This window comes from Calonectris borealis, chromosome 1 (genome assembly GCF_964195595.1).
Source record: "Calonectris borealis chromosome 1, bCalBor7.hap1.2, whole genome shotgun sequence".
In the NCBI taxonomy this organism is placed as follows: Eukaryota; Metazoa; Chordata; class Aves; order Procellariiformes; family Procellariidae; genus Calonectris; species Calonectris borealis.
In genome coordinates, this window is record NC_134312.1 from 10,012,035 (window position 1) to 10,038,897 (window position 26,863).

Genomic DNA, 26,863 nt, shown 5'->3' on the forward strand with positions numbered 1-26,863 from the left:
TTACTGGAGTAAAGAATCTTTTCCATTTGTCTTCAAAGAGATCAGTGCAAAGTCTCATGTGTATTATTATTCTATATTAGAAATTTTAAGCTATCATCAATTATTCTGGTGTAAATCAAGTGTAACTTCATTAAGTGAGTGTGACCGCAGTGATGCATGTTTAGACCACTGATAGTGCTAATTGACATTGCATCAAAGAGGCTGAGGGCAAGACCGAGCAATGCAACTTCCAGTTTTTGAACACAATTTCCATAGCTGAGACCATAAACAGCCTTTTTAAGGACATTTCTCATAACTGCCACTCTCTTAAAAACTTTTTCTATCAACATGTAGGAATATGACAAACGCTGAATTTTGTTTCACTGTAGGTTCGCCCCCATTACTATGCATAGAAAGTATTTTACCTTATGCCAGACATATGGAAGTGATCAATGTATGTAAATTATATGAGGAGAGGTGAAATACAGCTTTTTAGACTAGGAAATGTGTACTTATATCTGGTTATAAGACACTGAAACCACACCAGAAAAGGAGACTTTCGGTCTTAAGACAAGTTTTCCTTTAAAATAACAACTGGCGAGTGGGTAGAATAGCAATGATTTTTGGTAATCACCATGAAAGCACAATATTGTCCTGAGCTGAACCACCCGGTCAGGTCTCTTGGACACCGGGGTTTAAGAGACTGTTGCTTCCATGTGCAGGGCCAGACCATGAACCTGTTTGTGCAGAGGTGGACTGTTCTGGGACCCACTTATGAGTGAGTACATACTGTGGGCAAGTGCTCAGTAGTACAAGTCAAGTTTCTTCAAACATGGGGTTTAACAACAGGGCCAGCTTAAGTGTCTGCTCTTCATTTTGCTCCCCTGATGTCATGGTGTGCCCATGGTGCAATGATTTGAACCTACTCTAAAAATCAAGGGTTTTGAGGGGCTGAGATATTTTGTTGGGTTCTGAATGACCAAGGGAGGAAAAAGCAAGAACCTAAGTCAGCCTTGCCTTTCAAATAATTTGACCAGCTGGTCTCTAAGAAATCAATACTTATTTTGTGACCAAAATGCATTCACTGTGCTCCCAAAATTTTCCATTCCAAGAAAGTTGGATTTCTTTTTTTTTTTTTTTTTCATACTCAGTATTGAAGAGTAAGAACCTAATCTAGAGTCTGGCAGGGCTTTATTCTAAGGCATTGTCATATCTTTCATTCTGAGTTGAAAAATGGACAGATCACTGGGTTTCATAAATGTGTGGAGAAGCTGTCAAAGCTCCTATTTGCATGTGAATGGTCAGCTCAGGTAGGAAAGGAGATATGTAAATAATTCTCTAGCTGGCTCCTGGTAAAGATCATTGCATTTCAAAGTGCTGTGAAAAGCAGCACCATAAAACTTTAACCTATTCACAGGTATGGAAACTCCCATGCCTTAAACAGATCTGCTGTAATAATGACCACTTGGGGAAATGTGAATCTTAAAAAGCAATATCAGGTATCCCACTACTATACCTTTTCTGCTTCTTTTAATATTTCAAAAAAGATAAGCTAAAAAAGCCATCCTCCCTCCCCACCCCAGGGAAAGAAAAAAAAAAAAAGGAAAAAAAAAAAAGAAAAGAAAAAAAAGCACAAGATCTAAGCAGTAAGCAGATGTAGACCTTCACTGAAAGTCTGGCAGACAAGTGTGATAGGAGTGGAAGAAATGTAAGGGATTTGAGTATTATTCTGAATTGTGTCTGTATCTGACCCTGGAGGCACCCAAAATAATCATTACTTTAATCTGCCTTACAGACTGCTCAGCATTGCACTATTCTGCTCCGCTGTTGTACTCCAGTACATGCTGAACTGGGTAGAATGGGTGAATGCTTTCATTTAAAACTAAAAGTATCCTTCAGAAGATACTGTTCTTAGTGCATCCAAAAAGGTGAAAAAGTGAAAGTAAACAGTAGAAAAATGTGGAACACAGAGTAAAATAAAAATCTTAATAGGCTCTGAGCCAAACGATTTTCTATATGTTTTATTGTACCTCGTGTCTGCTTAGATAGAATTGGCATGTGTATATATGGAGAGAGAAAGATTTACTAAGCCATTAATGCCTGAAACAGCTCCAAGAACTGTGATTAGGCAGGCGCAAGGACTAGAAAATGTTTCCAAAGTAAAGTTCACCTCCAAAGGTGATGTGAATTACGTACCTACCTCTTAATCATGAGATAACACGAGACTGTTGCTGTAGTTTACCAATACCATTTCCCCCAATATTGTTTTGTAGTTGCCATCTACTTACCTCGAAATACCATGATGTATTTCATTCAGGCTCCATAATTCACTAAATAGCTTGTGTCACCCTTGTAATCATTTACAGCACACATTTTCTTTCTCAAAAAGCTTTTGCGCACTAATTTGATCTGGTTACATTGTGCTGAAAAGAACTCACAAAGTTAAATGCAATTTCATTCACTGAATTTATAAAGAGCAATTATTCAAAGGCTCTGGGATTTGCTCAATCACACTAATATTCCTGTAATGAAATGTGATTTGTCTTGGTATTTACCAGGAGATTAAAAATGAAAAAAAGAACAGATGTTACAAACCCCTACTCACATGAGCAGTCCCATTGATTTCAATGTACATGGCACTTGTGGCGTGAAGTGCCCTTTTGGGAGGTTATACAAGTTCTTCTTTACTTATGAAATGATAAACCAACAACACCAAGCAATTGTAAGGATTGCTTGAAATTTTTGAGCTCTGCCCAGTTAATGGGAAGAAATGACGCAAAAACTGTTCAAAATATTGTTCTGTTCCCAAATGAAAGTTTTCATTCAGTAACAATCCCTCTTGATCCTTCTTATCCCATGGCTCCACTGTGCTCTCCCACAAGAAGAGCATTCATTGCCTTGCTGTGGTTCATTGCATCCTCATGTCCAGGATGTAGGATACAATGTCAACTGGAGTCACTACGAAAGACCCTCACTCAGTCTGGTGGATCTTTGAGTCCTCTTAAGGATGCCTATCAATATGAAATTTGATCACATATCTTTGAATGCCCAAGCAAGTTTAAACTGAGTTTTTGAGCAAAGGAATGTCATCTCTTATCCAAGCCCTCTCCCATTTTCCCTGTTAATAGGTCTTTCCATTAAAACCTTCTGTGCGGAAGTCCATCTGTGTGAATGTAACATAAAGCACACATTAGACACAAATCAGCCTTGAAGAAGTTCCGCTGATTTGAGCACCGTAACTTTAGATAAGTAACACCGCAATGTTGGGATAGAGTTTCCATAATGCTGCTGTTCTGTTTCAATAACCGTTCCCATATCTATCAAAAAAGGGCACAGCATTGTGAAAATTTTTATCCTTTACTGGAGTATTACTTACTTACTGCAGCTATAGCTCCAGGCACTTTGAGTGAAAGTTGCTACTGCCTGCTTCTCACATGAGCTCACCAGAGAGGGCCCAGGAGCTCTCCCCACAGCAGGAGGCTCCAGAGCTGCTTTCCTGCCACTCCAAATAGCTGCTGACGCTAGCAGGAGAGCAAGGGATCCCTGCTCCTTTTCAAACATCAGTCTGACAAAGTGGGACAGTGAGCACGGGGCCATGTGCTCCCTCGCCCCAGACATCTTGTCAATGGGCTCTCAGTGCTCTTTGCAAAACAGCAAGAGAAATCTCAAATTGCAGCCACTCACGTGTAGCCATTTGTGCAGACACTTCTATTATCCTAAAATTTATTGTCGCCTATGTCACCTGTTAAGAAAATGCAGAAAGTCTCAAATGCAGTACGGGGTGGTGGGGCAATAAAATTTTTCCACATTTTATGATGATAGGTATACATTTAAAGAAGGAAGCAAAAAGAATGTTTTCTATTAAAAATAGGAGCGGAAACCATTTGTAGCATAAAATCCAGTAGGAAATACATTTGCACTACTTCTGATCTCTGGTGCTGTTGGCTGCGAAGTCCTTCACTAGTCTATAAGGGGCAGCAATTTAATTAATTGGAGCTGATACTTAAACTATGTTAGCAATTAGAGAACAACCCACAAAGTAGTAAACACGTCTGTGATGTCTTGGAACAGAGGCATCCTAACGCTTCTCTAGTGCTGGCCAAGGATGATGTTAAAAGGTAGAAATTGCATTATATGTTAACATATATACAAATGATTCATATATCAAGAAGGCCACTTACTGTAAGAAAGTCTCTGAGCCTGTTCAAGCGATAACTAAAGGACATGCAGACATCAGACATCTGTATAAAGTTGCTAGCCAGGGCAGGGTATGTGGAGCATAAATGCAACACGGGTAACTCCTTCCTCTGCTTTGTCCTACTGAGACCAGGAGCTCTCTCCCACCCAACTTCTCTTCCAAAGGGATTTTTGGGTCTGGCTAAGCTCAGCCTATGCCTCTGTGAAGCTAAGCTGAGGGAAGAGACTTCCTAAACTCTCTGAATTCTGAAAGTATCCTTAGGTGCATGCATGCATTTACCTACATAATGTATACAATTATGAAGCTATTTACACACCCCTACTTGGACCAGACCCATAAACAGTGCAAAATTACGCCACACCCTGCTGCAAGTTATTTTTAGCTGTTCCTCAATGTAAATGTCTAATTCAAAATTAAGTTTCAAAATAATGAATGATGTGTTTTGTGTTTCAGTGGGTATAAATGTTTGCATTGCATAGTAGATGATTTAAGCATGAAAGGTCTTGCATTCCTAAATCTGTTACAGAATGTGGGTGGGAGGTGGATCTTTTCTCCTTTGCTCATACCAGGAAACAAAGAATGAATGAATATTTGTCATGATGTTTCATCAAGACAATGTTAACATTAATTGAAGATACACGTGTACGTTGTGGAGAGAATGACAGATTGCTTACAGTAAAAATTTCTGAAAACCAGGACATTGGCTTTTAGTATTCATACAGGGTGTTAGCAGTGTTGGTATTGAAACTACCCGAACATGAGCCTTCTACAGTAGTCAGTTAATTAGGCCAGACATGGAGGAGATCAAATGCTATTTAAAAAAAACCCCCAACAACAAAAAACCCAAATCCAACCCAACCAAAACCAAACCAAAAAACCCACCCAAAAAACTTAGCACAATTTTCTTCAGCTCTGACAAAAGGGCTATCGGGAACTATGTCTTCTCCTGTTCTCATGTTCTTTCCTTAATCATCCATGGCTGGTCACCAGTAGTCACTGCATTAGACTGGCTTTTGGTCTGGCTGGATATTGCTGTTCTTATGTTCCCATCTCCAAGATCAGACTGGAGATTTCTCCATCAGCGTCAGGATTCATGCTCAGTCCTGCCCCTGGGCACAAGATGTTCCCCATGTATACCTGTTAAGGAACAGTTATAAGAAAGAAATAAGAAATAAAGAAGAAATAAGAAATAATTATCAGTGTCCCTGTGTCTTAAACTGGAAATGGAATGGTATTTTATCCTTACGTGCATTTAAAAAAGAAGTACAAAACAAAACAAAACAAAAAACCCAACAACAACAAAAATCCCAAACAGAGCTATTTCTAATAAAAACATTACTCATACTAGTATCATAGCCCTGACTTTACATTTATTGGCATAAATGCAAACTTATAAAGCTGCGTGGATGTTTGCCATATGCAAATCCGTCCATCCATAAATCAGCGTACAGACTGGAGACTGCACAGCTGAAGTGACTGTAATGGTAAATGAAACCTTTCACCACCAGGTCAAATGCAGTTCAGCATATGTGGTAAATGAAAAAGCGCTATCATACAGGAATTGATCTGTGGTGTGTGTGAAACGAGTGACTGACCAGTTCACACTGTTGGCCACCTCAGTTGGCACCCCAGGCTTGAGCTGGCACATAAGACAGAGCTGAGCTGTGATGGCAAAGCACTGAAGTAACCTGGCTGATGACCATCCTCTCTAAGTCATGCATAAACAGAGAATTTGCCTTGTGGGACTGTCTGGTAGTGTATTACAAGGATTAGGCAGGCGTTTTCCATCAAAATGAATTGTCAATGAAGAAGGAAGTTTCCATTTAATCAAAATTTTCCACCAGTTCTATCCAAATGAAAACATTACTTTGGATCGTTGTGCTGATCTAAGGCACACAATATTGTATTCATCTGACATTAACCTCTGTGTGTTCAGGGTAACAGTGAGGTTTATAAGAGCTTCGTGTGGTTTTGCTGCTTTCTTCCCTTCCCTATTCTTTCCTGCACAGGACCATAACTCCCATTAAAATATTTGAGAGTACCTCAGAAATCAGCTTAAGGCTTATACAATAGCAGGACAGCATAAAACATATAGCCCAGTCTCCAATCCTGGCTAACAGGTCCGAATCAGAAATGAGGCATGTTTATCCTTGTATAAGATGCAGTTCAATGTCAGAGGATGCCATGTAAGACAGGAGACACTCGGAAGCGTTTCCAGGTTTCTCGATTTGGGGGTATGTCCTGGCCATGTCTGGGCTGTGGAGTACGTGCACTGTTTTTCCCCATTACAGCCTGGACACCCAGACCAGAACAGACATACATAAAATGATCAAAAGCAAAAGTTATACATTCCTGGATTTCATTTTTTTCTAAGTTGTCACTCTGTGAAAAGTTCAGCATTTTGACTGTTTGTCTTAATTTGAAAACAGATGTTGGAATATTGTAATTTCCCTTGAGACAAAAAAAACAACCCTTGCTTTTCTCAGCTTTACTTATTCCTGCTATGAAACTGTGTCGTCCCAGAGAAACTGTGCTTCATAAAGCTCCTGTGTGAGTTGTGAAGCTCCAAACCATCTTGACACATACAGCTATGTGTTAATGTCCAAACATAGTCCTCAACATTTATTGCAGCAAAAACAGCATTAAAAATTGATGTCTGATTCTTTAATAGAATTTACTACATTATTAAAAAAATAGTATTGCTATTGGTTATATTTTGCTTAACAGAACTTTTGTTCTGCTTTTAAAGAATAAAGCTTTTAAGACATTGATAAGTTGAGATATGTGTTTGCCTTTATGTTTCAAGGATGTTAATAATGTCAGGAAGATTGGTCTTGTGGATAGAATTGATAGATGATCTTCAATTCCAGGATCTTACACAAACTTTCTATGTGACGTCAGATGATATCTCTGTGCCTCAGCTTCCAATCTGTAATTACTTTTTGTACACATTTGTTTTATTTTCCGTTGACATTGCATGTTTTTTGGAGGCAAGGACTATGTTTTTGCGCAATGAGATTCCATCTGGACTTTTCAGAACAAGTAGTACGACAGATAAATAGCACAAGTACTTAGTTCAAGGCTCAAACAAACATCAGAGTACCAAGAAAAAAATCTTACTCTTGCTTTCTGGTAAGAAAGCAATAAAGAAAATTAAATATATTTTTTTAAAAAACTTTGAACAATTTCTTAACAATATATCCAGCCTAATTTCACAAACCCAAGAAATTTAGTCACTTGAAAGATACCTTTCTGACTGCATTACTTTTGCAACTGAGAAGTGAATTTTTTTAGAAGCATGTTCCTTCTAATGGAGGGAAAAAAAGCTGTTGTTAGTTAAAAATATCACTTTTATAATTTCCTCTTGGTCTTAAAGATTCTTTAAGTGATTATTCCACTACACATAAAATTCAAAAGCTGACAATTTTAGTTTTCAAAATTTCTCCCTTACATGTAGTTCCTAGATATAAAGGCTGCAAAATTATTCAAGTTTGTTACATACATTCATTTCAATATGAAGACATGTTTATCTCACATTGCTGTTGAGGAGAAGCAGTTTCATTTTCATTCTGATTGGTGCTGAAACTCTTTGTGCATTCTCCTCTTTTTCTTTTTTTTTTTTAAATTTTTAATCTGCGGTTTCAGGTGTAGTTTGTTATATCAGTCGACTGGAACACTACAGATTATCAGGGGACTTCCAGGTGTCACACAAGAAGAATGACTGTTTTCCAAAACAAGCTGTGCAGTCCCCTAGGCTCTGGCATAGATGAATATATGAGTGTTACTAGGCATAGAAAACATTTCTGAAAAGTTAATCCCATGTTGTGTTTGAATGTTAAGGAAACCATCTACTCATTCTGAGAGGTTTAACCTTTCTTCAGGAGGTAAGTCTGGAACAATGGTCCTTATTTACAAAAGGTTTCCTTTATTTTCCATAAGGAATACAAAACCAGAATTTCTCCTTTGCTGGAGTTGCTCCTTTCTTGATGTAAGTACGCATTGCCATTGCTGACTCATTCAAATACGGATTATTACAATAATAACAAGTGACAAGCTATGTGTTATTTTGAAATAATACACATTATGGTTCTCATCATGTCTTCAGAGACCCAAGCAATGTGTTATTTCACATTTACAAATGCTCCAAAGTGTTTGTGCTTATGAATAAAATATTCTCCATGTAACTCGATTTTCAAGTGTGCATTGTGCAACAGCATTAGGATGTGGGCCTCACCACAGTCATCCTAAACCTCTGTCACCTTCCTCTTGGATTACTGCTCTCCCTTCTGTGGCACTTGTTCAAAGCTTTTGGAAAGACATCAGTGGACTTTGATCAGTCCTTTAAACCGGTTGTGCCTGCTTGCTACTGCCTTGGTCTGTATGAGATTCTGGATGTAACTCAAGTCCTTGGTATTGCTCTGTGGAGGTGCAATCTGAAGCCTATTAAATTCAATAAGAGTCTTCCTATTGATTTCGGTGGCCTACAAACCAGGCCACAGTCTTTGGTTATAACTGATGTTACAACACTAGTTCTCTTTCTGAGCTCAACCCCAACATCTGGCCTTACCCGAGGGGACAGGCCAAGGTGCAACATTATTGGATTGCCCGGGATTTCTGACAAAATCTTTTTACGTGGTACGTCAACAGTGTTGGATCTTGCTATGCAAGCTGGAAAGTGCTTTAACATACAGGAATGATGCAAGGGCCAATTTTTGCACAGGCTCTGCCAGCTATACGCAACCCTTGGTTTGGTCCCTTGAAACTGAGTTATTCAATATGCGTGATAACTGAGAATTAAGAATGGTAACATAAAGCAGCATAGGACCTGGTGTTACACAAACTACCTTGGGCCTTGAGCGAACTGTATTGTGTCTTTTGTTAGACTATTCGGGGTGCTGCAAGTCTTCTGGGGCAGATAAATGTACAGTCCAGGCATGCCCACCGAGCCAATTCCATCAGATGGATAGTGAATTTGTTCTCACGTAAGAAATATCCAGGACTGTGTTTTGTTGCAAAATCCAGAAAAAATGTGAATCAAATCATCAGCACATCTTTTCCAGTTCCAGTGAAATTTACCTCCTACATAACATTTCCAATATAGAAAGTATTTCAAGAGGAAAATCTCACATGGATTAATGTTTATTCGTTGCCAAGGCAATAGTTTGGAGACCTCTCTAGCACAAAACAGATAATATTATAAGCAGAAGTAGATTAGTATGAGGAGAAAATTTATTGACTTCAGGGAAGACAATGTTCTGAGTGTTTGTTATACATTTTTGAGATTATATTAATTTTGCTTTCGTCATTTTTCCATTCATTGCTGTACTTTTGTACTGTTACTTGTATGACAGGAGAAATTAAATATCCCCATGAAGACTGAATGCCACTGTACAATGCAAAACAGTGTTTCTGTGTGGAAAACCTGACAGTTCATTTAACAAGACAGCCCTAAGGTAGGCAGGGAACTGAGGCACTGTAGAATAAGTGGTCAGGCCAAGGTCATACTGTGGCTCTTTGGGACATGGGGAAAGGACACAACCACATCAGTCCTGAATTATCTAAGTTTTGAATGGGGAAAAACTAAAAAACCAAAAGTATTAATTGATTTTATTTTTGAGGAGTAAAAATAAGGAGCTTTAGCAGATGCTACTAAGATTGACAGCTGAGAAAAAACAGTTGAGAAATAAAGAAGGAAAATAAACACTGAGAATTTCTGTATCTATTTCTTTTCAGCAAATAAAGTCTTTAAATTCTCTTTTGTAATCATAAGGGAGTATCAGTATATTGGACTTTTCCAAACCAAACATGACTGTGGATCTAAGCAAAAGAAGGCATTTAAAACAGCATTCACTCTGAATCATTTCAAGCCTAGCAACAGATTACCAGGGCATTTCAGACAGGAACGGGAGCTGAATCCTGCACAGTTCTGTTCCAGAGTACATCTGTACCAGCTCTTCCTCCCTTTTTATAGTCTCCCGACCACCATCACGATCCAATCTGTGTTATGGAAGAAAGCGAGAACTTACCATGTTCCTTTAGAGCTGAACATGCCCAACTCCTTGCCAATTATTGCCAGGTTTTGTTTTCTGCCATTTTACCTCTGCAGCTCTTTTTTACAGTTCTTCTAAGAAAAACCAGGACAAAGTGATAATGAATTTTTAGATTCTTTGATTGACTGATTTCAAATTACATTCAGTTTTATCCATACCCTTTGATATTTCTAAAGCAGCTCTGAACCTTGATTTTTCAAAGGTTGTAGTCAGCAGAAGTGTTAGATGTTTAACACCTTTGAAAGTACTGTCTTTTAAGAGAGACAAGCCAAATCAAAATAATATTGCTCATTCATCCTTTAAAAGTTGTGTTCTTCTCATCTCTGCCCCACACTATACATTTTTTAAATCACATCCATAGTTCATAGATCACTTTTAATCAGATGTCAAGGTAGTCCCTTGTACTTTCTAGTGTATATATGCATATGTATATTCTAATATAACTATTACAAGGTAAAATCAAAATATTACAAGTACATTATATTATAACATCTCCTGGATACTAGAGAGAGATAAAAGTGAATCAGAAAAAAAAAAAAAAAAAAGAACCTTCTGCCAGAAATCCAAGCCAAAATTTTCAGACTTGGAAACATATTACCCAATCTTTTTTCTTATGTAGTAGTTTCTTTTACTTAGCATAGTGGTTTTCACTGTCCTGAAGAAGTAGGCCATACCAGTTTTCTGATATTTTTCACTCCACTGCATCAGGGGGCTGCTCATCTCTCTTGCCATGAGATTCTATTTACATCTCAAGTACAAATTTTCTGTCTTGTCATCTTGATTATTTACCTGAGAATCTTTCAGGTGAGATCATCTCACTGTCTTTATCAGAGAGATCTGGCAAGATACTAATGTTGTCCAACATTTTCCAAGGATGGTGCACAGTACCCTGACAGGGTCTAAGAGTGATGACAACAAACAAATTTTGATATCTAATTGTCAGAGATCTCAGATATGGGATGCTTTCTAACTCAAGGTCTGAATAAACTTTTGCAAAGTATTTAGTGCAGAGGTTTCTTAATTGTTCATGACCGTGGTCACCTACTCCTCAAGTTGTAATTATGTCATACAAGCAGGTGTTTTTTTCCTCCTGCTGCTGATGACCCCGATGAATTCAGCACATTTTTGTTTAGAATATGGGTGGCTATTTCTATTTCCATTGTAGATTTGGCTCAAGGTCATATTTGGTCAATCAGGAGGCAGGATTCCAGTGGCACCAAATGTGTATTGAAGTTAAAAGTGTTTGCACTGCACAACCCAAATGTCACCTATTTAATCACGCTACCTTTCTTAGACGAGCTTCCCAGCATGGATGACTATTATGGATTTGTGGCTATTTGCTTGTTTGCTGGACAAACGAGATGAGTATGAAGGTACAGGGATTCCAGGCAGGGCTACCAGAAGAAATCTGCATATTACAGTGGTCTGGAAAAGCAGTTTGATTTAGGATCCACTCAAGCCACTGTTAAAAACCTGAATATGCAGTGAACAGCATATTTTCTTGCATGAGTGCTAGAAGATGACCCTAGATGTTAGTCCGTCACGCTTCGTAGGAAACATATACAGGTATGTTACAACATTTGGTAAGCCCAATCTTACTATTCTCTGTGACTACAAAACTCCCAAGAAATGCATGGCGTTATGCCAACGCATTTGTTGCATCCACAAAATGTGCTCAAAGATCAACTCTGAGCTTGCTAAGATGGCTAATGCAGTTGTCAGTGTGCTTTTGCCATACAAATTGTTCAAGAATAAGGAGCTCTGTCTACTGTAGGGCTCAGCTATACAGAAAATATTCTGTCTGGAGACAGGCATGCTAGGCCCAGAGTTTTGGAAATTATTCCAGTCATACAGACGGTATCTGTTGGTGGGGCCTGATGAAGTAAGTGTTGACTAATGGTCCAGCAATACCTATTGACTGACATTGATCATCCCATCCCTGTGGGGCCATGAGGAAATGCAGCAAGAAGCAGAATAGGGAACTGGTGCTCTGTCAGAAGAGACATAGGCCTAAAGTATTCCTATGGATGTGAATATAGCTTCTCTAAGTGGGCCTTGAAATAAACAAAGTAGAACTGGATAGTGTAAACTTTGGGAACATGGCTCCATGTTTTAAAAATCCCTAATAAAGTGAATCCAGACATTTTGGTATTCATTTCTTCTCCACATGTCTATTTCTTCTCCACATGTCTATAAAAAGCAAGTACTAAAGGAGAGTATGGGCTTGACAAAGTGACTTTTCCATGGAGTTTAAAGCAGCAACCTCACAGAAGCGGAGTGCAAGGCTTCAGACCAGTTTTTAGTAAGAGGAGCTTAGTCCCCAACCATGATTTGTACCTTCAAAACCAAATTAAACTGCTTCATGCTTCAACTGTTAAGTGGAGCTAGTGCTACTAAATCATCTTTGAACTGTGTCTGGAGGCTGAAGGACGAAAAGTATTGATATTATTAATAATGAATGATAACCATGTATATTAAAGGGGATTTATCTTCAATAACTTAGGACAGAGTTATAATTCTCTTGAGGCAATTACACTGATATTAGACTTCTGTTTACCACATAGTGTTGTAGCTTGGGGGAACATTAAGTTACAGAAAGATGAGAGCATTGTGAGGCAAAATCATTTGCAGTATGTGAAAAATAAACCTCTCCACCACATTTGATAATATGCTTATGACCCAAATGCTGATTAGGTCACATTAAAAAAAAGGAAGTGTTATCACTGAAGAGTCAAACTGAGAAATCCTTAAAAGTTATGCTTCTCTACTGAAATTAAGAGAATTGCAGTCACTTTACCAGGACAAAGTTTGGCTTTGTAATCTTGCTTCTGAAAATAGATGGAATTTAGGTTTACCCTGCACAGCAGTTCTTGGCCACTCACTCACATGAACACTTCTTTCTTTTTTTTTCTTAAATGTATTGATTTTTAACAGTAAGAGTTTATTGTTCTTAAAGGCTAAGGATATAAACAAAGCAAGATCTCGAAAGGAGAGAGAACAATTTTTTACTAAAACTGGAAGAGTTGGAAAATGTGTTCAAGGCTTTGGCCATAAACAGACTACTTCAAATCTGCAATAAGGAATGAGGACTATTAAGAAAGAAAAGTATAAAGTTTTTGTCTGATTGGTTTTACAATACATTTTAGAACATTACTAGAAGCTCTGGCTTATGGTTGAACACAGTGAAAAGGACACCTTTGCATCTCTTGGATTTCTGTTTTGAATTCATATTGGAGTTTGTATTGAAAGTAAAAACACTAATAACTAGAAAATAAACCAAAATAATCAGATATGAACTTCAAGAGTATGAACCTCTTATACTGAGTATAAGTGCCTGTTTAAAGGGATTTCTGTTCATCATTCTTTATAATTCAGTGTGATATTGTATTCCATCACTAGCAACTTAATTTATTTCTTTCACCATCTGTTCTTTTTTTTTTCTTCTTCCATGCCAAAAAATCAATAGCGTTCAATGAACAAAACAAATCTATTCTGAAATTCAACTAAACTGCTTTTATGCTGTTTTTATTCAGAATATATTGACCTATTTCTTACACTGGTTTTGTTTAGCTAACCAACACTTTTGTTTTCTAAACCTGTGAAATCTGAAACAGTAAATACTGTATGTGAGCTGTTAGTGCCAGCACTTTTGTAGCCGTTACTTGATGAGACATATATCAGGCCAGTTGGTTTTTAATTATAGGCAATAGCTAAAGCTTAATAATAAGTGTGGATACCCTTGCCACAGCTCTATCCAGCTCATCCCTTGTACAGAGCAGGCTGAGCCACTTGCACAAACACAGACCAGTAGTCAAAGCACTTTCCTTGCCAAGCCATATTAATCTAGCGATATCTCCAAATGTCCTTGTGTGTTCCCTGAACCGCCAAAATAATTATGTAAGTTTTGTGAGCTCCTAGAACTACAACTGTGCTCTCATTAACACCTTCTGTCCCTGTGGAGTTATAAATATATACGAGTCTTCAGAATACAAAGTTTTAGATGAGAGCACTTTGTTGAATACAGGACCAAATGAAAACTAAAATCAGTAATGCAGAAACTCTCTTGGGGGTCTGAAATAGAGAAATGGTAAGGACCACATGTGCTTGTGCATCAAGGTGATGTCCATTCATCTGTGATAGGCTTACATAGAGGTCTTCATGCCACATACTGCAAAGAAATGATAGTGAATGAGAGAGTTTAGAAACCTCACACTGGAGCTTCAAAACTGTGATCACTCTTCTGGCCTAGATTAGAATAAGTTGGACATAGGTAATTTAGCCATTGAAGTGCCATGTCCCTCAAAGCGCTGTAGTATTTAGGCTGGGTTTGACATTAGATTTTTAAGACTAGATATTCTATAATCTTAACCTTGTTGCTTCTTCTACATAACATGATGTCACCAAATTTCACATCATGGTGTCATTAAGTCCATATTTTCATCTGACTACTTCTAAATGACATGCAAATGATGGAGAATATGATCAGCCAAAAAATGCCATGGCAAAACTCTCATAATTCTTATCAAACTAGACCCATGCTCTTCTATATAAGAAATAAAGGATAATAAAATGTATTTTACTGTGGAAAATATTGCTAGCTGTACAGAATTCCTTTCCACATGCACTTATAATTTAATACAATTCATTCTTTCTACCAAATATTATTACTATAATGCCAGGAATTATGTTGGATTTCAGGTTCATATCCCAACTGTGCAATTCAGGATATGCTTCAGACCTGTTTATTCAAATAATTTTATTCAGACTGTGGCTAAAATAAACAGAGAAGCAATTTGAAGAAATTCAATGCAGGTTTTTCTGAAAGTCTAGTAGACATAATGATTAATATTTCCAGGAAGACTGATGATTAGACAAAATAATGTTATAGAGAAGAGTTTTCAGAAAAAAGGAAAAAAAAGATGGAAAAGAGCTCTTACTGAAAATTACTGGTAACCTAAACCACCTGCAAAAATACAGTATTTGCAATAGAAGTCCTTAAAGTTGAAACAGAAGTGAAAATAATACAATTATTAAATTAAGGATAATTGAGAGATAAAACAATGTGATTGATAAGTGGCAATAGTGTGCTTGCTGTTTTTCCTCTCCGATTTCAAGCAGAACACGATATTCATTAAGGATTCACTCAAACGGGTGCAAAAAAACCTAGCAGGAAGAATATATCATGGTTTTACACAGTTAACATTATAAGATGTAGCTCTTTGTCAGCTACCAATTCATCAGCACTGAGAGTGCTTGCCTTCTGCACCTAACAACATCCTCATGCTAACAGTGCTGTTTTCTCTTGAAGTCTCATTTATCTTCCTACACAGGTCATTAAAGTTTGAACCTGCTTGCTTGAAGTTGTGTCTATGGTTGCCACTTTCTCTGTATCCACCCCCACAGTGTTCTTGTGCTCCTGAGATCTCTTTATTTCAACAACAGCAGCAGCAGCAAAAGTACTGGAGTTTTCGCTGATAGAAAACTGAGGGAAGATTTTGTTTTAGTTTCATCTGAGTTTCTAATTCTAACAAGTTGCAATAATTTTCCCTGAACTACAAGATCTCACTTTTAGTGGGACTTGATAAGTCTTAGAGTGTCTACTCTTAGCTACATAAAATGTAGTACACATATACTGCCATTATCTTGGATATTTTTGCTTGCTTTGCTAGCTCACTGATTCTGTTTTAGGTGCCATGACAGAAAACCCTAATTCATCATCATGCTTGTGCCTTCCTGCTTGAGGAAAGAAGTCTACCATGTAGTCTGCTGTAGAAGTGGTGGGCTATATCAAAAAAGAAGGTTCGAATGTCTATGTGAAATCTACATTAGCTGTTAAAAAGAGAATATGAGTAACTGTATGGGAAACTGAATATCAGAGATGTCCATGTGATCCTAAGTCTTCAGCTTTCTCCTAGTAGATGGTGACAGTGGGAAGGTGTGTCAGTTATTATAGAATCACAGAGTAATTTAGGTTGGAACGGACTTCTGAAGGTCATCTAGTTTAACATCTAACCCCTACTCCAAGCTGGGCTGACTAAGTCAGGTTGCTCAGGGCTCTGTCCAGGCAACTTTTGAGTATCTTCAAGTTGGAAATTCTACAGACTCTCAGGACCTCTGTGCCAGTGTTTGACCACCTTCATGCTGAAGAAGTTTGTCCTGATTTCTAATCAAAATTTCCTGTCTTGCTTCTTGTCCTGTCACTGGGCACCTCAGGGAGAGTCTGCATCAGCCTTTTCTGTAGCCTCCCATTAGGTAGTTGAAATCAGCAATAAGATGTGGCCTTAATAGGCAACCAGTGCAAGTGTTTAGGGATCAGTACTGAAACATACTCTAGCAGAAAATAATCGTAAAGATTATAGGACATCAGCTAGTACAGGAAGTGCCAGCCCAAATTTCTGACTGGAATAGAATAATTATATATGTTCTGTATTGGTATACCTACTCCTGGATGACATACAAACTAAATTCCTTGATTAAAAGCAGACATTTAATTTTAATATAATTTTTAGATTATTATTATTTTTAATCAAAATGTATCTGGATTCCTTGTAAAACTTGAGGTTATTAAAATTTTTTCTAGTCCTCCTGTGTACTGATACCACCCAGCGTGTATTTTGATTCCATGCTTTTTTCTACTATTGTGCTACTACAATTATTTGGCACATGATTTTTCCAATTGATTGGCGATATATATTCCACCTCTAGTTCACATATACTGTATATATGAGATCCGATTATTCTGGCAGCTGCTGAGACTGCATCTGGCTTCTGAGTAACGTCGCCTCTTCCTGCACCCAAATTGGATGGAGTGAAACCAACGTTCCCTCGGTTCCTTCATGCTATCATAACTCATTTTGACTTCTCTGCATACAGTATGACTTTTGATACCAATACATGAATAGCAGGGTGGACAGTAAGGTTATTCTAGCTAGTATATTTTGTATGGAGGAGCTTAATTCTTACAGTTTTCTCTTTTATTGCACTGCTTAGTTAGGTAAAATGAAAATAAATCTTATTAATGAAAATAAATCTTATTAATAGTAGAGACAGGTTTGTTTCTCACTCTGGCTCAGAATTGTGGAGATGCTGAAGGAAGACAGCTGGTGTAGACAGACACTCCAGTAAGTCAAGAAATTGAGGAAGAACATCTGTAAGAGACAGAAGAATATTTGATTTCAACAAGGCAGACATAGCAGTGTCATCTTCTCTTCTTAGCCAAATGACTTAAGAATAATTCAAGAACATTACTATATGTTGTGCTCTTTAGAAAAGTATGTGGGAGTAATTCAGAGGAATCTGAACAGGCAACTGAGTGTTCTGCTCTCCTCCACATGAGTGCTTATTAATTACAGGTTACTGGAATAGGCAAAAATGCATAGCAAAATCTAGCTTCTGTGGCACATATCTTTAAATGTGGTAAAGAGGAGCTCAGGTGTGCCTTATTAGAGCTCTAAAAATATTACGTACTCAAAGCATTCCAAGATTTCTTGGCTTTATGAGGCCACAGTTGGCAAACATCATGTGGAGTCAAGCTTTATTTCCTCCTGCCTTCATTTGATATCCTTTGTTCATGAACCCAGCTAAGAATGCTCGTCTTTCCTGGAACCACAGTACAATCTTGTTTTGGTAAAGGAACTTTTACTCTCTAGCAATTTGCTTTTTATACCATCTATTCATTGAAATTTCCTTTTCAGTAGGTAAAATGATCACTTGAAGAGCTATGGAGATTCCTAGTTTCTACTGTGATCTTAATGACGAAGCTAGGCCATGCCCTATTCTCTTTTCCAAAAAAAAGTCACAGATTTTGATTTTGATCAGGTCATCTAATTCCCATTTTTTGCCACACCCTTGGAATTTACTCCCCATGATTACATGGGGAAACCAAACAACATAATTTCTTTTCTTTTTTTTTTTTTTTTAAATTAGTTTGATAGAGCAAGACTTCTTGGGAGCTTCTCCAGATTCTTGATACAAGTCAGGTCAATGCAATACTGATGAAGTACAGCTTGGTTATGTGTATTCTAGACAAAAACTGAGTTACAAGGCTGGGGCTATAGACACTCAGACTTTGAGAAGCGTCTGTCTCTCAAAAATTTTCAGGGCAGCAATATGGGAACCAATCCTTTTTTTCACCTAGCACTGTACCTTATCAGATGCTAGAGGCTTTTTAAAAGTCTCTTAGCAGCCCGTTTTCAGTTGCAAGGTCACTATTTGCTCATCAACAGAACTAGCATCCATGGAAAACAATGGTAAAAGCATTTATTAACCTTGAATAAATCTGTTTCTTCAAAACATCTCTCTCTAACTGTTGCTATGAGCCATGCTTCTTCCCCACTGCTACAGAGTCTATCTGGAGTCTGAACTGTCAAAGGAATTTAAGACTGGTTGAGCCTGCTCTTCCCAATATACCTCTGTGTGTGGGAGTCAGGAGAGGGTGAGATCATCCAGTGCACAGCAGAGCCCCAACAAAGACTCCTGGCTTTCAGGGTCTGAACTCACATTTATGGGTCTAACACACACACCAGAGTGAAACTGCCAGAAAGAGCCCATTCTCAGCTGTTCTTTTGCTAAGTAATTCTTCTTTTGCTATCTCTAAGGTAACTGGAATCTTTGTGCTTTTTATCTTTCAACACATCAAATGTATCAGATAATAGTTAAGTTAGAACAATAGGAGATGAGGTGCTGTGTCAGCATGTGGGCTGCAAATGGAACAAAAGAGTCTTCTTAAATTCAGTATGTTCTGAAAATACAAAGTTAGTGGCAATGTTCAGCCATGCAGTAACAGGCCATAAAAGGAAAATGAGTTACTCTTAACGCTGCAGTTCTTTTGTCTTTCTATATCAACATTCCCTTGTTTCTTAAACAGCCGTAATGTATTACAATGTTAGCACAGTATTATATTTTTTTTTTTATTCTGAACTCAGTAAGTACCTTCACTGTTTCTTCCAGACTATTCTTCTGCAAAACAGACTAGTTGTGTTTGTGAAGTCTCACTGTGCTCTTCGTGGCTGCGGTGCACATGCTGTCCAGCAGCTAGAGTGAGATTTGGGGAAAGCTGAAGTCAAAAGGATCAAAATTTGTTCAGTGTGCAGAGATTGTTACTTAACTGCCATTAAGGTGGTGTTTACCTATGCCCCCTTTATCTGATATTTACCACATTGTCTCATGAAAATTTTTCGCAGGGACCTTTAATGTGGTAATGTAATAAAGGCAAACAACAGTAATAACAATGCGGTGTGTTCTTTCTACCTGAAGACTAAATTTAGATTAAAGAAATGGAGGACTATTTTGTAGAAAATATCAATCCAGAACAGCTATTGCCTGTTCATGTTTGCATGATTTGTAAATATTGTTACTTAAAAAGAGATTGTGTTGAGAATATATGAGAGGACGACAAATGAAAACATGGTTAGTAGATGAATATGTACATAGCTTTATTGCAATATACTTATGCTATTTGAGAATCTGGCCAAAATTACATCTGAATTCCTGCATCTGACATATCTGACATGCATATGCTACAATACAACATTTGAGATTTCAATCCTCTCTCTTTCAATGAAAGCTATGGATCCTCATTTGCCCAGTAATACAGAAGCAGTAGTATTTACACTTCACTGTATCCCTCAACTGCTCCTCAAGGATCAGTATGTGACATATCTCCCGTTGCCCATTTGGTTGCTTTCTGCTGTTGCTTACAGTAAGGAAATTCTTACCCTCAGGAATACCTCAGGAAAAATCAGCTTTAAGAGAGGTCAATGAGTTTTGGGGTTTTTTTGTTTTTAATAACAGGAGGAACATGCCTATAATGCCCTGTTGTATTTTGTTAGGACCTAATTTGTCAAAGCTAAATCAGTACACTTAATTCATAGGGAAAAAAAATTATGATTGGAAGGGACTAATTCAACCTCTTCCTATATCAAGACTATATTAAGAATTAAGTCAGGATTTTTTGTGTCTGATTCAGTCAAGTTTTGAAGATCTTCAAAGGAGAAGGGATCTTCAAAGAAGATCCAAGGATGAAGACTCCATAACCTCTCTGGTTATTGTTCCAGTCAAGACTTTTTTCTTTATATCCCATTCAGTATTTCCCTGTTGCAACTTGTGCATGTTCCCTCTTGTCCTTTCACTGTGCACCTGTGGCAAGAGTCTGGTTCTCTCTTCTTTATAATCCCCCAACAGGTAATTGAAGACAACAATTAGATCACCCCTTAGCCATCTCTTTTTTTCCACAGACATTACTTGTCCAGGCACAGTAAGTTCCAGTCTTGTGATGCTGTGTCAGCCTAAAATGGCACTCAGCATTGCAGGTCCCCACGCTTCAGATCAGCACAACTTCAGGATATTTTGCTTCACCTCATGGAGATATTCCACAGTTAGGGTAGTGCAAAGAAGGTTTAAAACATTTATTTCCATTTTGAAACACTTCTGTGCTGCCCAAATAAATGACTGAGAATGAGACTCAGGTCCTATTGTTTATTAGAGTGTGGTTAGATCTTTGTATGAAGGGTAAAGCACAGTGTAGTTAGTATTATTAGCTGTGAAAATAATAATGTTTACTAAATTGGTGTCTGGACAATAAAGTATGCTTACTTTCTTTCACACAAAATGCTCATCTTCATATTCACACTCCATGGGTAGTAGTAGTGCAGATAAACATTTCAATGAATCAAACTCTGGAGCGGAAGGATTGGACACAATTAGAGTATTAACATTAGATAGTAATTGCTGGCATAGTTAAATGTTGGTTTATTTAAATATAGCCACCAAATTATAATGGGCTTTAATGCATGGGAATGAATTGCACTCTTGTTATGTTCAGTGAATACTTAGCTATATCCTTTATGTAAACATCCTACTCACAGTAATCCAGTAAGGACATAAGGTAGAGTCTGTTTATTTTAAGAGGTAAACCACTCAGGATTATACAGGAATTAGGATGTGCATGCAGATACGGAGGTTTCCGACGTGAGGAAACTGCAGGTTGTCCATTTCACTTTGCTTTTACTCCACAGTAAAATGTGGAGTATGTTCACCTAACTATAAATCAGTCTATATTCCTGATTTACAGAAACGTTTTAGTGTATATAATCTAAATCGGGAGTTAAATGCTGTTGACTTCAGTAGGAGATGAGTGTGTGCTAATTTTCAGACTAGAAAAAGTCATACATTTCTTCATAGTAAATACCTTATTATTTGAACGCTAACTAAATGTGCCTGGTACTTCCCTTGATAACCCGATGGGTTTAGTTTCTCATAACCTGTAACAGTTTGGACCGAAAGTTTGCATGCTGAGTGTCCTGGTTCTTTCTATTTAGAATTTTTTGGCCAACACAATCACTTCTGGATGTGAATCTGTGGCATAAAGCCTGGACTGCCACTACCACTAGGTCTGAATTCCAGAGAGGAAGCCTTGCTCTCTTTGCATGACTGGGGGATCCAGCAGCCCATTTCATATTGGAACTGCAGCAACCTTTGATTACACAATTTTTGTCTATTATTTCTAAGGGACTTCTGCTTCCCTTGATGCACAGGATGGGTAAAGCAGTAAGGTTAAACCAGAGGTGCTTGTGTATAACATCCCTACTTCATTTATTGCAGAATCTAGTATCTGTGTGACGAGTGAGGCAGGGGACAAAAAGGTTAAGGTACTTGATTCCTCTCCTGGATATCTAAACTATCATCTTGCTGCTTTATCATTCCTGTGTGCTGTGTGCTAGATGGTCCCTGACCGAGAATTCATAATTTTTCTGGCTATCTAGCTACCTTCCCTGTGGATCCACAGGGATATTTCTGCACTTGGCAGGGTGTGGGGTTGTGGGTTGAAATCATGTATCTCATCATGCTAAGTATTCTCAAAGATCAGGGCTTGTTGAGTCAAATCGAATGCCTATTATTTTAGGGTACTTCTATTTTCTTTCTTCCTGTGTCTACGTAAATTAGGAATCATAATGGCTTCTCTTCCATTGAATCATGTTTCTGACTCAGATTTTTGCCACAGGAATGATGAAAAGCAATTTAATAATTCTCTCTTCCAGACCAACATTTGAAGGCTATGTAGTCATTAGGGCAAATACTGAAGAAACTCAAAAAGAAAGATAAGTTTGATGTTCCATCCATTCTGCACACTGAACAAAGTAAGGATAACATACAAAAAATATACATATTAATCTAAGTCATTAATATGACAATTAATGCATATCTACAATTAAAATACTTCAGTCCAGTTTACTGTTGATATCTCTTTTGCAGAATGAAATGGGATTTGATTCATTTAATTTAGGTTCTTAAATGTAGGCAGATTTGATCCCTTTGTGGAGATCCTCAGGGGCACCTCGTGACTTCTGCTGACCTACATACCACTTATTTTAGGCAAACTGCTTCATGACATAACCAAAACTTAGGCCCAGATCAGATATCCAAGTTAAGTGTAGTGCATACCATACTTTATTTTAGTATTACTCTGAAACAGAGTTCTCAAATAGCATGGAGACAGTAGGACATGCATATAAGATGCATGAACCAACACCAAGTCCTACTTCCCAAAAACCACTCTCAACTCACATGAGTTAAACTAAGGCAAAACAGAAAACTCCCGCTGCTTATATTTTCCCTACAGAGATCATTGCAAAGCATGTTGGATTGAACATTTAATCACAAGATAAGAAATGTATTTGGAGCACTGTGCATAAGAGCGTTACCTAGTGACATCCATCGGGACCCTGTGTTTTAGCTTAAAGTGCATACTTTTTAAAAAATATTTCTGAGGTTATAAGGGTAAATGTTTTGGAGGAAGTTCCTGAAAACACAGGTCCTGTAGGAACCATACCCTTAATCCATTGGCTTGATTCAGTTTTCAGCACAATCAGTAAAATCCCACTGCCTTTGCTTGGCTTTGGATTAGACCTCAAGGGTCATGAACTTGTTGAACTCAGCAGTGGAGCAGATGCAAGCTTCCTCAACTTGCAGACCTTTCTACCAGATTTCTGTTCAAACTTGTTAGCATCTGAATCTCAGGAGTGCTTTCTGAGATATACATCTGCAGAAACAAACATATACAGCAAATGTGTAAATTATTGTCTTAAATCTCAAAGCTTATTCTTCTAAAAAGGGCAACAGTAACTTTCATTTTAGGAAACTGGGTTCCCTACGTTCATATATACCTCCAAGCTTGAAGACCTCCTCTTTTGTGGGGTGTTTATGCACTCCTTATTCAGCTGTTGTACTACAGTTTAATTAAGCAATATGCCACTTAGACTGCAGTCAGCCGCTATGGTCAGGGTACTTTTCCTCTGACCACCGTGGAGAGTTGGCTGTTCTAATTTCATTTGTTCAAATTAATGTGTTAACTCCCCCTGAGGAGGTAAGTAGTGTGTCACAGCTTGAGGCAGGACCTCTGCACATGAATCCTTTTAGTTCATAGCAGGGTTCAGGCATGCAAATGTTGACATTTTGAAATTGTTTCCCCAGTAGGTCAAATTAGTATTAGTGCCTACAAAAAGAAAACACATCTACCCTGATGCCTTTCATAATTAGACTAGCTAGAAATAATCCCAAATGTTTGCCATTATATTAGAAGCCAGGTCAGCTGCTGCTGGAATTACATTTGTTTAAGGAAAAAATAAAACAAAACAAAATACTTATTCAACAGTACAGGAGACAGAAATAGTTACAATAACTTTTGAAAACTTTGGAAAAGTTTAGCTTCAGAAAAAGTGGTGCATTTGTTGTACACTGGTTGGTAATGCTGCATAGAGGCTCAGGATTCACTGATTTCAAGACTGTGAGATATCCATTCTTGAAGATTTTCCAATATGTATGTGTCAATAGGAAACCTCTTCATCATCAGGACAAGAAGTCAGCTATTTTAGAAGTATGAATGTAATCTGCAACAGTATGTCATGATGCTGCTTTGTAATGTCTTTCTTGGGTATTACTTAGTCTTCAAACATTATAGATATGTAGAAACTTTACTGTGATGTTAGTTTATTCCAGATTTAATCAAAATCCTGTTAGATGATAAGGAGTTTTAGAGACACACTTAGTACATTTCACTTTAAGACATTAAGTTATATCTGCATCTGCTGTAAATTAATTTGGGTTTACTAAAAGCAATAGAGCCATAGAGTTATACCAATTTCTGTCAGCTGAAATCTGGCTCTTTAGAACTTATTTGGAACCACCCAGTGTTGCTTTAATTTGGAAACACTGAATCAGTGTCCTGTTCAGTTTTAGGTGAATTGCAACTTTAAAATATTATTTTAAATTTTTTTTTTTGGCAAATCTCTGGAGTACACCATTAACCACAATGTGTTAGTGTGTGACCATCAAGGAAAAATGTGAGTTCTCCTTTAACTTTCAGTGGGAGTTTTGTGTGAATGTTCCTCATCTGTCAACAGTGACTCATGGTATCTTGGATCAATGTGGGCATTTGGAAGCCTGTGCGGCAGTTGACATACATATACACTTGAATATTGCACCCAAAGGAGCATTCTTTTGGAGGCAAATTAGCAGAGTAACCAGCGGAGCTGCTGAGAATGAATAATATCATTGGGTCTGGAAGGGTAAGTGGAAAGTGCCCTGCCTTTTCCCCCAAAACATTCCAATTTTTAATGTGTCCTTTACATAAACCAAACTCACACTGAGGCTACACAACCTGCGTAAGCAATGCATTAAACTCATTGTGCAGGCGTGGCAATTTGGTGCCAATGGAGAATGTTTCCTGAATTCAGGAGAAAAATGGTCCTGTTTTAAATCAGTCAAAGTGCAAAGAAATGTAGAGTGTGAAACAATGAACTAAATTAAAATTCACAGTACATTTTGCAGAAATTGTTCTGTTTTGGTAATTCTCATTTTACATAATAAAGAAAAGAAAGCAAACCCTGCGTTCCATTTCAGTGTGCCTGGGTCGTTTCATTAATACCTACAGTCTACAGCCTCTGAAGGCTTCTGTTCTGACAGGGACACGAAGTAAATGATATGAGTGTGATCTCTGATCTCTGTCTTGGTAAGAAAAGTGCCGGTTTTGTGGCTTGAGCAAAAAATGATATACTGATTCTCATTGATATTCCACTGGAGCCTCAGAAACATAAAACTTGCATTATTTCTCTTCCCTGTTGCAAAATTCCACTGAACTTTATTCCTGATGCTAACACTGAGGATAATGAGCTATTGTGTTGATGCAATGAATAAACTATTATTTATTTAGACTGACGAGACACCTAGGATCAGTGGTGTGGACTAGACCTCCTTTGTGCTAGTACAAAGAGAGAGGAAAAGAATAAAAAAAGATTAGCTGGGAACAGATGAATTTTTAGCATGGTAGGCAGTCACACCAGCTTCCTCCCTCCTCCCCTCCCATTTAATTTAATTGAACAAAATATGCTTGGTTTTGTTACTTTTGGAACAGTATTTTCACTTTTTCAATTGTAATTTGTATGCATGTCACCTGTCTCTTACTGACATTTGCTGCAGAAGGTGGGAGGAGATGTGGCTGGACGTGCTGCAGTTTGGCCATTTCAGCTGATAGCATCCACCAGAAACCTGCTATGAACTGGTTCAGGTGGGATTGGCCAAGTGTGCTTGGAGTCAAAACATCCTAAAGTTACTTTCAATTATCTTTGAATCCACTTCTGAGGCTGCTCTTAAATACAGCCTGATGCACCAGGTGATTCGGTGTTCAAACAAATCCAACTATATTTACACTGACGTCTTTAAGCAAATGAACTTGTGATCTGAGGTCAAGCACCACAAAGTTGTATCCAAATCTTGTCATGCATTAAGCCCAGCCAGACAGCAGGTGCTACCTGAGTGCTGATAATCCACTCACTCTCCCTCTTCCATCTCTACTGGAAATTGCTGACGGGTCTTTCTGGTGTTCACTTAAAAGATGAGCAAGTTCACTTAAAATATGGACAAGTTATTTCAAAACAAAAGGTATTTAGAAGGAATTAGAGGTTGAAATGCTGTTACAGAAGATGGTGTCAATCAGCATGAAATGATGTTGTTTGCAAATACTTCCACTCACCCAGGGAGGCCCCAAAGGCTTTGAGGAGGGGAGACGAAGTGGGGAGGAGGACGGGTCAGGGAGGCCCCATCGGCAGCCACAGAGCGTGGTCCGGGTGGAAAGGGAGTGGCAGCAGTTATTTTGCTCAATTACATTTCATGTCTTGCAGCTTGACTTTTCTTCTCCAGACTTACGTCATGGCTGCCCTTTTATCCACATGTGACTAGGAGGGAAATATGCTGTCCCCAACCACAGCCAAAGCAAACATATAATACGGGGTTCCCATAATAGGGATTCTCCATAGTAGGAGAAGACAATAGGGTTAGGTCAATCAGATAGTGATAGTTCCCCAGAATACTCCCTAAGTCTCCTACAATTTGAATTTCAGGAACTTGGTGAGCTAAAGGCTGTGTCTCTAAGTTTAATAGCCTTTTAAGGATTTCTTTTTCTTGATCTTATCACTTTGCCCCTTGAAACTATAAACAATTTTACCATCTACAACAGCCCATGTCAAAAATTTCCACGGCTTAACTGTGTGTTGTGTGAAGTGGATTAAGACATTTTTGGGGAGATTTTAAAACTAGTTAAAGCACCTTACACTATAATTTCCTAGTGTTATCAGAATTACAG

At 38.0% G+C, this 26,863-nt stretch overlaps 1 protein-coding gene across 1 annotated transcript in view; it reads left to right on the forward strand.

Annotated features, from left to right (window-relative positions):
* SEMA3A (semaphorin 3A) overlaps positions 1-26,863 on the forward strand; it is a 170,274-nt gene that overhangs the window by 11,076 nt on the left and 132,335 nt on the right. The window contains 2 exon segments of the mRNA XM_075144381.1: positions 19,870-19,981; positions 22,326-22,329. Of these exon segments, the coding sequence (XP_075000482.1) occupies positions 19,870-19,981; positions 22,326-22,329 (116 nt within the window).